Consider the following 12880-nt stretch of genomic DNA (forward strand, 5'->3'; position numbering starts at 1 on the left):
GGCCTGTCTCCCCAATATAGAGGAGGCCACATCAGGTGCAGCGGATGCAGTAAATGATGTGTATGGAGATGCAGGTGAATTTGTGGTGGATATGGAAGGATCCCTTGGGGCCTTGGAGGGAAATAAAGGGGGGAGGTGTGGGCACAAGTTTTGCATTTCTTGCGGTTGCAGGGGAAGGTGCCGGGAGTGGAGGTTGGGTTGGTGGGGGGTGTGGAGAAGAAGAAGGGCTCATGCCCGGAACGTCGATTCTCCTGCTCCTTGGATGCTGCCTGACCTGCTGCGCTTTTCCAGCAACACATTTTCAGCTCTGATCTCCAGCATCTGCAGTCCTTATTTCCTTCCTCAACCTTAAGTAAGCTTCCTTGGTCTTGACTAGATGCTCCACATCCCTTGTCACCCAATGTTATTTTAACCTACCATCCCTTCCTTGCCTCAGTGGGACAGACCTGTCCAGCATGATCAGCAGATGCTTCCTAAACAACCTCCACACTTCTGTTGTGCATTTCCCTGACAACATCTGCTCCCAATTTAAGCACTCCAGTTCCTGCCAGTAACTCCCCCGCCCCAGTTAAATACGTTCCCATACCATCTGCACCTATCCCTTCCATGAGTATAGTAAACTATGAGTATGTATACAAATCATGAATTTGTGATCTCTCACTGAAATGCTCTCCCATCGGGAGATCTGACATCTGGCATGGTTAATTGCCAAGCACCAAATCCAATATGGCCTCCCCTCTAGTTGACCTACCTACACAATGAGTCAGAAATCTTTCTTGGACAGACCTGACAAAAACTGCTCCATCCAAACTATTTGAACTAAGGAGGTTCCAATCAATGTTAGGGAAGCTGAAGTCACCCATGACAACAACCCTGTTACTTAGAGTCATAGAGATGTACAGCATGGAAACAGACCCTTCAGTCAAACCCATCCATGCCGACCAGATATCCCAACCCAATCTAGTCCCACCTGCTACCACCCAGCCCATATCCCTCCAAACCCTTCCTATTCATTTACCCATCCAAATGCCTTTTAAATGTTACAATTGTACCAGCCTCCACCACTTCCTCTGGCAGCTCATTCCATACACGTACCACCCTCTGCGTGAAAAAGTTGCCCCTTAGGTCTCTTTTATATCTTTCCCCTCTCACCCTAAACCTATGCCCTTGAGTTCTGGACGCCCCCACCCGAGGGAAAAGAATTTGTCTATTCATCCTATCCATGCCCCTCATAATTTTGTAAACCTCTATAAGGTCACCCCTCAGACTCCGATGTTCCAGGGAAAACAGCCCCAGCCTGTTCAGCCTCTACCTATAGCTCAAATCCTCGTAAATCCTTGTAAATCTTTTCTGAACCCTTTCAAGTTTCACAACATCTGTCCGATAAGAAGGAGCCCAGAATTGCACGCAATATTCCAACAGTGGCCTAACCAATGTCCTGTACATGACCTCCCAACTCCTGTACTCAATACTCTGATCAATAAAGGAAAGCATACCAAATGCCTTCTTCACTATCGTATCTACCTGTGACTCCACTTTCAAGGAGCTATGAACCTGCACTCCAAGGTCTCTTTGTTCAGCAACACTCCCTAGGACCTTACCATTAAGTGTATAAGTCCTGCTAAGATTTGCTTTCTCAAAAGCAGCACCTCACATTTATTTGAATTAAACTCCATCTACCACATCTCGGCCCATTGGCCCATCTGATCAAGATCCCGTTTTTATCTGAGATAAGCTTCTTCGCTGTCCACGACACCTGCAATTCTGGACACTGCAAACTTACTAACTGCACTTCTTATGCTCACATCCAAATCATTTACGTAAATGACAAAAAGTAGAGGGCCCAGCGCCGATCCTTGTGGCACTCCACTGGTCACAGGCCTCCAGTCTGAAAAACAACCCTCCACCACCACCCTCTGTCTTCTACCTTTGAGCCAGTTCTGTATCCAAATGGCTAGTTCTCCCTGTATTCTGTGTGATCTAATCTTGCTAATCAGTCTCCCATGGGGAACCTTGTCGAAGGCCTTACTGAAGTTCATATAGATCACATCTACCGCTCTGCCCTCATCAAACCTCTTTGTTACTTCTTCAAAAAACTCATTCAAGTTTGTGAGACATGATTTCCCACGCACAAAGCCATGTTAACGATCCCGAATCAGTCCTTGACTTTCCAAATACATGTACATCCTGTCCCTCAGGATTCCCTCCAACAACTTGCATCTGCCTCCCAATTTGCTCTTCCATGTCTCTGTTGCTTTTGGGAGGCCTGTTGAAAACTTCTGATAAAGTGACCATTCCTTTTCTGTTTCTGACTTCCACCCATACTGACTCTGTAGATAAACCCTCCTCGATGACCTCCCTTTCTGCAGTTATGATAGTATCCCTGATTAACAATGCCACTCCTCCACCTCTTTAACCACCACCACCACCACCATCGCCAGGGCCACCATTCCTTTAGAAACATCTACACGCTGGATCATCCAACAACCTTTCCTGCCCCTGTGAAAGCCAAGTCTCCATAATGGCCACAACATCATAGTCCCAAGTACTGATCCATGCTCTGAGTTTGTCACCCAGAGACTCTCTGCAGGCTGTATCTGGCCGTTCACTACCTACTCCATCATCTGATCCTTTCCTCAGGTTCTGGCCCCCACCAATCTAGTTTAAACCCTCCCGAAGACCCCTAGCAATCCTCCCGCCCAGGATATTGGTGCCCCTCCAGTTCAAGTGCAACCCGTCCTTCTTGTACAGGTCCCATCTTCCCCAGAAGGTATCTCAATGATCAACATATCTGAAGCCCTCCTTCTTGCACCAACCCTGTAGCCATGTGTTTATTTGCACTCACTCTTTGTTCCTCACCTTACTAGTCTGTGGCACTAATAGCAATCCTGAGATTACTACTCTGCTTGTTCTGCCTTTTAGCTTCCAACCTCACCCCCTATACTCTCTTTTCAGGTCCTCCTCCCTCTTCCTAACTATGTCATTGGTGCCGATATGTACCGCGATTTCTGGCTGCTCTTCCTCCCCCTTAAGAATCCTGTGGACTCAATCCAAGACATCCTGGACCCTGGCACCCGGGAGGCAACATGCCATCCGGGAGTCTCGTTTGCGACCACAGAATCTCCTATCTGTTCCTCTAGCCATTGAATCTCCTATCACTATCACTCTCCTATTCTCCCCCCTTCCCTTCTGAGCCAGACTCAGTGCCAGAGATGTGGCCGCTGAGGCTTTCCCCTGGCTCCAGAAATCCTATCTATCTTGGAAGACATAAGTCAGGAGTGTGATAGAATACTCCCCATTTGCCTGGATGAGTGTCATTCCAATAACAATCAGGGAGTTTGACAACATCCAGGGGAAAGCAGCCAACGAGATCAGGATCCCATCCACCACTTCAACCATTCACATCCTTCAGCACAGGCACAGTGTGGTTATAGGGAGCATATTGGATACACTGCAGCAACTTAGCACAGCCTCTTTTAAAACACTTGACAAGCCTTTAACTTCTACCACTGAAAAGGGCAAAATCAAGATGCACATGGGAATACCACTGCCTGAAAGCTTCTCTCCAAATAACTGAACATCCTGACTTGAACTATATCATGGTTGCTTTTCAAATTGGAACTCCCTCCTGACAGCAATGTGAGAGTACCATCAATAAACAGACTGGTATCCAGGTTCAGGAAACAACCCTTGGCCACCTTTTCAGGGACAGTTAGAGATGGACAATAGGTGCACCACCCTGCCAGCAATGTCCAAATCCTCAGATTAAAGAAACTCCACAGGGTACAGGAGTTAGTGATTGAAGCACTGACCATGTCAATATTTTAGAATATTTCAGGGAACTGGTTAAAAGCAGGAGGGAAAGAACATGTGGAAGCAGATTGGCTGTGTGTGATTAGGATCATTGCTCATATTGCGGACAAACAGAAGCACATACAAATTGGTCTGAAGTACTTGATCCTGCCTTGCAGTTCTTTGGAAGAGGTATTGTACCTTCCTTCTCCACAACTTTGTGGTGCTTTGCTACCAGATATTTACTAGCAATTTCCACAGGGACTCTTCACACCATTCACCTCACCTTCAGTGGGCTGTTAGCAGAAACTCTCAGAAATGTTGTAAATGATCATTTTTGCCGCTATCTCTGACAAAGTTATGGCAGGAGAATGGGGAGCCACTGGCGGAGATCTTTCACTGCTTTCAGCTGAGCTAATTGAATACTGTGAATTTACTGACCTCTCCTTCTGTAGTGTGAGAAATGAAAAACTTATACCATCCGAAATACTGCAAGTGCATAAAATGGTCAACAGATCAGTTGTTTCTCTTGCAAAGCATGCCTCCTTGCCAGGCAACAGTACTGCCCAGCGGATTAGCTTGAAGGTTCTACATACCCACATGGTTTGACTTGTTCTATCATGCATTTTCTGTATGTGCAGGTACTGCTCTGGTTGTACAGTGGGATAATGTGCGCCTACAGGATAACTATGATTTAGGAAGCTTCACCTTCCAGGCCACCCTGCACAGTGATGGACGGATCGTCTTTGCTTACAAAGAGGTAAGCTTTCCAGCTACTTGACATTCCATAGTAATCATGATATTTCTTTGCAAGTATAAATGTTGATTGTGCTTTAGACAATGTTTTCCAAATGGAGGTTACTTAATTAACCTCATAAAGAGATGGCAAAGTCGGGTCAGTATGGAGAAGCAATTCTTTCATTGATAGCCAATCATTTTGAGACAGATTTGAACAAATTATAGTTTTTATTTTGTTTGAGGTCATTGACCCTGTGGCTTGTATCTTATTTGTCTTCAAGAATGGGGGTGGATGAGCAGGGGCACAAATAATTCTCAGATTGTGCAACCCATTCTGGCTGTGATGAAATTAAATTTCAAAGATGCTCTATTATTCGCATGGTGAACATTCTTTTGCGATGACATTGGAGGTCTATAAAGGACGTTCCACACTTTATGATATCTGAGGCAGTCATGACAAGGGGTGATAAAGTCAAAATATTAATTTTCTTCTCCATTTTCAAGGCAAGTCCTGGAGGAACAAATTAATAAATAAAAAGCAGGAGACCTGTCCAATGCTACAAGAAAGAATATCACATCACGCTTGTACATTTTGATATTTTAAATCATTCAATGCAAGATTCTAATGAATTTGTACAAAATAAACTAGCATGTCTTCACCACTTATTCCATTACAAATCTCAAAAAAAAGATAATGTCTATAAATATTTGTCAGAACTGAATATACAGATAGGTAAAAAAAACGCTTATTACTCGTATTTTGGATTGAAGATGGCTAATCCGTTTTAGTAATCGCCATTTGAGACCTATTTTATCAGCAGTATTTCAATGCATTTATTTCACAGAAAGTAGTTATTTCTAGGTAGAAGAATCAATCATTCCCTCAAAAGTGAAAGCTGAACATAGCTGATTCTGAAGTAGGATGTGATTTATAGGCATGTTATAGTTCAGCATTGTAATATTTTTTCTTTACCAATGGCAGTGTTTTCTGAAAGTAACTGCAATTGAAATACTCAATTAGATTTATGACTTAAGGTATTTTGCATTGCACTAGGAGTGTTTTATTCCAATGTAATTACCTGTCATCAATAAATAGTGAACCGAATCCTGCAGAAATTAGCTACGCTTTGAAATGCCTGAAGTCTTAAAGCTATCCAGTTGGAATTTATCCTACTTATATTGATTCTTCTATTCTCCAGATTCCTGTTCCCGTGACAGAGATAAACTCAGCCAATCACCCAGTCAAAGTGGGGCTGTCAGATGCATTTGTAGTCGTCCACAAGATCCAACAGATTCCCAGTAAGTGAAATTGCTTCATTCCAAACTGCACGTACCACAGGAAACATTAGCTGAGAGCTTTCAATCTGTTCTTTAGGAGAAGTTTTCTTCGAAATAAAGTTTTGAATGTAGCCTATAGAATTCTATATTCAGAATAACAGTTACATTTGAAAATTAACTTTCAAGTTTAGTTTCAGTAATTTGGATATTTGTCAGGTGTACTTTCTAATATCATTATTCTAGCATCATTAAGATTCACTGAGAGCAGAGACAGAATAGGATCAATTATTCCTGGAAATGAATAACAATCAGTTAACTTGGAATCAAGAATGATAAACATAGGATGATGCAGCACAGATAGTGCTGAACCAGTCAATCAAATATGTGCCAGTCGACATTAATTACTTGGCAGAATTTGTTTTAAAATTTTCAGCTGCCTTTTTGTCCAACCTTCAAGTTATAGTCAGCGCACAAATAATCAAACGTTTATGGTTGAAATTTCAGATGTTCTGAGAAATTATATGTATAGATTCATGGAATTTACAGTGATTAGGTCACTGTGGTTGGTCTGAACTGTTAAATACATTTGGCCTGAGCAGCACCAGTGTCAGCTGTTCCTTAAATATGTGTGTCTTCTTGCTGGTTTTGTTTTAGAGATGTTAAATCAGCCATAGCTCGAGTCAATTACTGTCAAACTGAAATAAAAGATGAGTCACCTCAGTTTATTTGTAGTTTCATTGAAATGCTGAGAGAATCTCAATTGCTTGACCATTGTCTGCTGGTAGTAGAACTTACAATTTCTTTTGACAATTTATTCTGTTTCATCCAATATTAGAATTAGAATTAGGTTCATTGTCACATGCAATCATATGAGTGCTTTGAAAAGTTTAAAAACTTGCAACGTACAGCGCCATTTAGGCACAAAGGAATCGAGGTACAGAAGCTGAGGAATAAATTAGAAAAATAAAGAAATAAAAAGGTCAGCATTACAGTCCTTCAAGCAGACGGCACGAATCTCCCCTCCATTCCGCACCGGGCCTCACCACCATTCCACACTGGCCTCACCTCCATTCTACACCGTGCCTCACCTCCAGACCACACCATGCCTCACATCCATTCCACACCGGGCCTCACCACCAATCCACACAGGGCCGCACCTCCATTCCACACCGTACCTCACCACCAGTCCACACCGTACCTCACCACCAGTCCACACCGGGCCTCACCACAATTCCAAGTCGGGCCTCACCTCCATTCTACACCGTGCCTCACCTCCAGACCACACCATGCCTCATCTCCATTCCACACCGGGCCTCACCACCATTCCACACCAGGCCTCACCTCCATTCCACACAATGCCTCACCTCCATTCCACACCGTGCCTCACCTCCATTCCACACCAGGCCTCACCTCCATTCCACACCGTGCCTCACCTCCAGACCACACCGGGCCTCACCTCCAGACCACACCGGGCCTCACCTCCAGACCACACCGTGCCTCACCTCCAGACCACACCGTGCCTCACCTCCATTCCACACTGTGCCTCACCTCCATTCCACACTGTATTCCACTCTGTGCCTCACCTCCAGACAACACCGTGCCTCACCACCCATCCTCACCATGTCTCACACCAGTCCTCACCGTGTCTCACACCAGTCCTCACCCTGTCTCACACCAGTCCTGACCGTGCCTCACACCAGTCCTGACCGTGCCTCACATCAGTCCTCACTGTGCCTCACCTCCAGTCCGCGGCACGTCACGCACCAGTCCTCACCGTGCCTCACACCAGTCCTCACCATGCCTCGCACCAGTCCTCACCGTGCCTCACACCAGTCCTCACCGTGCCTCACACCAGTCCTCACCGTGCCTCACACCAGTCCTCACTGTGCCTCACGCCAGTCCTCACCATGTCTCGCACCAGTCCTCTCCTTGTGTCACACCAGTCCTGACTGTGCCTCGCACCAGTCCTGACTGTGCCTCACACCAGTCCTGACCGTGTCTCGCACCTGTCCTGACCGTGTCTCGCACCTGTCCTGACCGTGTCTCGCACCAGTCCTCACTGTGTCTCGCATCAGTCCTCACCGTGCTTCGCACCAGTCCTGACCGTGCCTCGCACCAGTCCTGACCGTGTCCCACACCAGTCCTCACTGTGTCCCACACCAGTCCTCACCATGCCTCGCACCAGTCCTCACCATATCTCGCACCAGTCCTCACCGTGTCCCACACCATTCCTCACCATGTCTCGCACCAGTCCTCACCAAGTCTCGCGTCAGTCCTCACTGTGTCCCACACCAGTCCTCACCATGTCTTGCACCAGTCCTCACCATGCCTCGTATTACTCTGCACCAAATTCCAACGACCCACTGAGCTTCGAGTGCTGCAGCAACCACCAACCCATCTGTCCCCGCTGTGGGCCTACAGCAGCCCTGCCAGGGCACCAGGCTCCAAATCCACTGCTGATGACCTACTGACGACACTCTGGGTTCCCAGGACAATGAAAGTCAGAAAATGAAGGTAAAGAGAAAGAAAAAGACAGAAGAGGAGACAAAGAGAGAGTGGGATGCAGCTAGCCTGGAACATCAAGCACAGAAGCCCTAACACTCCCCCCTCCCCCCGCCATGCTAAAATATTGAATTTTCTAAATGCCGTCATGCCAAAACTTTGCTAATTCTCCTGCAGTTATGCTTTGCATTATATAAAATATAATCAACCATTCAAAATGTGTTTTGTTACAAGAATTGAGTTCTCATAACTATCACGGTGTGAAAATTCAGTCATGAGGTATGATTCATTGTTAAGAATTCCTATATCCTGTCCCAATGCTGGTCTGGTATGAGGGTTCTTTTCCCTTGAGGTTTTCTTCAGGGAGGCAGTAATTGGCCAGGCTCCATCTTGTCTGAAGTTGGAATGGTTAATTGGGGCCTTGTAGTTTACCCTAACAGAGAGTGCTTCAGACCAAAAGCTTGAAAGGTCTTTTGAAAAACTGGTATAGTCAAGGGGGCATGTTCAGCTCTGTAGCTCTGCAGTTCAGTTCAGTTCGGGAGTTGAGTAAGAGGGCGTGGCCATCTCTCTACCAGTGTATTTCAATTCGGTTCTGGAGTGAGTTGCCTCAGACTCACGGGGGAAGCTGACAGCCTTCTCTCTGTCTGCCTGCCTTCTGATTTCGAACTGTAAGTTGCCTGTGTCATTTCATACTGTTTGTGCTAAGGGATGTGTGCTTTGGGACTCTTACAAGTATTTTCGGAACAGCATCATTAAGTCAGGTTTGGATAGGATAAGTTATCCGGTATTCTGTTTTCTGTAATTTGTGTTTCATTCCGTAATTTTGTAAATAAATTTTGTTTGTTTAAAACCTGGCATTTGACCCAGCTAATTTACTTGGGGATATCCACTATACACCAAACTAAACAAATAGCAAAGTTACAGTCTGGGCTACCTGTTTAAAAATGTTTTGAGGGGTCTGGTCTAGTCCATAACAGTCCCCATAACTAAAAGGTAGAACATGATCAACTTTGCATCAGTAATTAGTAAGAGAAAAGCAACCATCTCAGAATGAAGTTGGCTTTTTGACATATATTTATTGTCTGGACACTGTAATATTTACATACCTTGGTGATCATAGCTAAGGTACTCCGATATTGCTATTATCATGGTTATTATTAGTCCTCCAACTGATTACTTATAGGCACTGAATTTAACGTGAGTTTTATTTCAGAAGTATTTCCATAAACCTATTTCTGTCAAACAGAAGTGTAAGTTACACTAATAAAATTCTGCATGAAGTGGGTTTCGTAAAAAGTATGTAGGTCCACAGCTTATATCATATATTCAGATTCCTGCAGCCTCTTTGCTTTGAGACCGTCACCTCCCTGTTTTCTCTTGGCCTTCAAATCCTATCTAGAAACTTTGCAAAAAGAAGTCTGAAAACAAAATAGCAGAGCAAAGAGGAAGGTCATTGGCCCATCAAGTCTGTATCAGCTCATTTGCAGAACAGCACAGTTGGCCCCAGGCCTATTGTCCTAGAATTCTTCTTCAACTTAAAATATTTATCTAGTCCTTTTTAAAGGCTGTGAACAAAGTCAGATCTGGCATGTATCGGGTAAAGCATTAATAATCCCTAACTTGAAACTGTGTAAAAATTGCTTTCCTCGATGTTTCATCTGATTCTTTTGCTGTCTATCAGTAAAACTATAACCCTCACCTCCAGAATAAATCTGGTGAAGCTTTTCCATACTGTCTTCAAAAGTTCATGTCCTTCCACAAGAGGAGAGTTCAACTGGGGAAGGCCAGTGTTTTTTTAAGACTCACTGGCTTTTATACTTGGCCTCTACTTATGAACCCAGTTTCTATATATTTTAGTAGGGTTTTATCAGCTTAATAGATTGGTTTGGCAATAACCAAATCTCCTCTTCTACCCCATTAAACGTGTGCTATTTTGTAAGTATAACCTCTTCCCATGCATTTGATGCAAGACCTTTCTGTATTGAATATCACCTTCCCTGTTATTCCCTATGGCAATGTCTTCCTGAAATTCATTACTATTTTTCTCACAATTTGCTGCAAGGATCCTGCATAAATGTTTAAAAGACAGGACATGTCTGATGTACGAGTTTTTTTCCCTTGAAGAGGTGACTAAAGTGTTGGTTGGGGAATTTCTGTCAATTCTATAGTTTTAAATAATTTCCCTCCAATGGTTAACTAAAGTTGATGCTCAGAGAAGGAAAACTTTTTAAAGGGTTGGGAGAATGGGTGAACAACGGGAGCCTGAGAATATAGATAATGAACAGGTGAAGATCTTGATCAACTCAGCCAGTGGGCCAAGAAATGGCAGGTGGGGTTTAATGTAACTCGATATAAGGTGTTGAAGTTTAGTAAAACAAACCAGGACAGGACTTTCACGGTTAATGGGAGGACCTTGGTCAGTGTTGTTGAACAGAGAAACCTAGGGTGCAGATGCATCGCTCACAGGTAGACAGGGTGATGAAGAAGTCATTTGGCATGCCTGCCTTCATGAGTCAGAGCATTGACTACAGGGTGTCATTGTTACGCCTGTACAAGACATTGGTAAAGCCACATTTAGAGCACTGCACACAATTCTGGTCGCCCTCCTATAGGAAGGGTGTTATTAAACTGGAAACAGTACAAAAATTATTTACAAGGATGTTACCAAGATTGGGGGATTTGAGTTATAAGGAGAGATTGGATAGGCTGGGACTATTTTTTTCTAGAGTGTCGGATGCTGTGGGATTTATAAAATATAGAGGTTTATAAAATCATGAGGGCATGGATAAGGTGAATAGCCAAAGTCTTTTCAACAGGGTGGTGGAGTCCAAAACTAGACTGCATTGGGTTAAGGTGAGAGGGGAAAACTTTAAAAGGAACCTGAGGGATCACTTCTTCACACAGAGGGTGGTGCATGTACGGAACAAGCTGCCAGAGGAAATGGCAGAGATGAGTACAATTGCATTGAAAAGACATTTGGACAGGTACATGGATAGGGAGATTTAGAGGGATAGGAACCAAATGCAGGCAAATGGGACTAGCTCAGTTTAGGAAAATGGGTCAACATGGATGAGTTGGGTTGACGGGTCCGTCTCTGTGCTGTATGACTGTATAACACAATCAGCATGTGACAATGGTGTCCCACCTGGATTTGTATTGAGTGTTTAACCATTCATGGTATTTAATTAGTCATTTAGAAATCGATTTTTTTCAAAAGTTTTTCTATGAGAAAATACCAACGTCAAATAGTATTACAGTTGAGTAAAGGTAACGACAAAAACATGAGGGAGGAGCTGGCCAGGGTTGATTGGAAGGAGAGTCCAGCAGGGGAAGATGGTGCAGCAACAATGGCTGGAGTTTCTGCAGTTAATTCAGGAGGCACAGAAGGAATTCATCCCAATGAAGAAGATACGTACTAAGGGGACCACAAGGCAACCATAGCTGATAAGGGAAGTCAGAGGGCAGGATGAAAGAAAAAGCATGTAATGTGGTGAAGATTAGTGGGAAGCCAGTGAATTGGGAACCTTTAAAAACCAGCAGAGGATAACTTTAAAAAAAGGGGTGAGAAGATGAAATAAGACATTGAGTTAGGTAATAATATAAAAGAAAATTGCAATTTGTTTCTTAAGATATCTAAAAGGTAAGAGAGAGACAAGGGTTGACATTGGACTGTTACAGGGTCATAGAATGTACAGACTCTTTGGTCCAACTCATCCATGCTGACCAGATCTCCTAACCTCATTCAGTCCCATTTGCCAGCACTTGGCCCATATCCTCAAAACCCTTCCTATTCATATATCTCTCCAGATGCCTTTTAAATGTTGTCTTTGTACCAGCCTTTGCCACTTCCTCTGGCAGCTCATTCCATACACGCACTGCCCTCTGTGTAAAAAAGTTGCCCCTCAGGTCTCTTTTATATCTTTCCCCTCTCACCCTAAACCTATGCCCTCTAGTTCTGGACTCCCCAACCCCAGGGAAAAAACCTTGTCTATTTATCCTAACCAGGCCCCTCATGATTTTGTAAGTCTCTATAAGGTCACCCCTCAGCCTCCAATGCTCCAGGGAGAAGAGCCCCAGCCTGTTCAGCCTCTCCCTATAGCTCAAATCCTCAACCCTGGCAACATCCTTGTAAATAAATGTGTTTTTCGCTATCCTATCTGTCTGAGACTCTACTTTCAAGGAGCTATGAACCTGCACTCCAAGGTCTCTTTGTTCAGAAACACTCCCCAAGACCTTACCATTAAGTGTTTAAGTCCTGCCCTGGTTTGCTTTTCCAAAATGTAGCACCTCACATTTATCTAAGTTGAGCTCTACCTGCCAGTCCTCAGCCCATTGGCCCGTCTGATCAAGATCCCATTATACTCTGGAGGTATCCTTCTTCGTTGTCCACTATGCCTCCAATTTTGATGTCACCTGCAAACTTACTAACTATACTTTTTATGTTCACATCCAACTCATTTATATAAGTGATGAAAAGCAGGCCTCCAGTCTGAAAAACAACCCTCCACCACCACCCTCTGTTTACTACATTTGAGCCAGTTCTGTATCCAAATGGCTAGTTCTCTCTGTA

At 44.1% G+C, this 12880-nt stretch overlaps 1 protein-coding gene across 2 annotated transcripts in view; it reads left to right on the top strand.

Annotated features, from left to right (window-relative positions):
- The window catches only part of plxdc2b (plexin domain containing 2b), a 422082-nt gene that overhangs the window by 283660 nt on the left and 125542 nt on the right, over positions 1-12880 (top strand). For both annotated transcript variants that reach the window (XM_043690425.1, XM_043690426.1), the window contains exons 6-7: positions 4434-4552; positions 5730-5829. In XM_043690425.1, the coding sequence (XP_043546360.1) occupies positions 4434-4552; positions 5730-5829 (219 nt within the window). The remainder of the gene's footprint in view (positions 1-4433; positions 4553-5729; positions 5830-12880) is intronic.

This window comes from Chiloscyllium plagiosum, chromosome 5 (assembly GCF_004010195.1).
Source record: "Chiloscyllium plagiosum isolate BGI_BamShark_2017 chromosome 5, ASM401019v2, whole genome shotgun sequence".
Lineage (NCBI taxonomy): Eukaryota > Metazoa > Chordata > Chondrichthyes > Orectolobiformes > Hemiscylliidae > Chiloscyllium > Chiloscyllium plagiosum.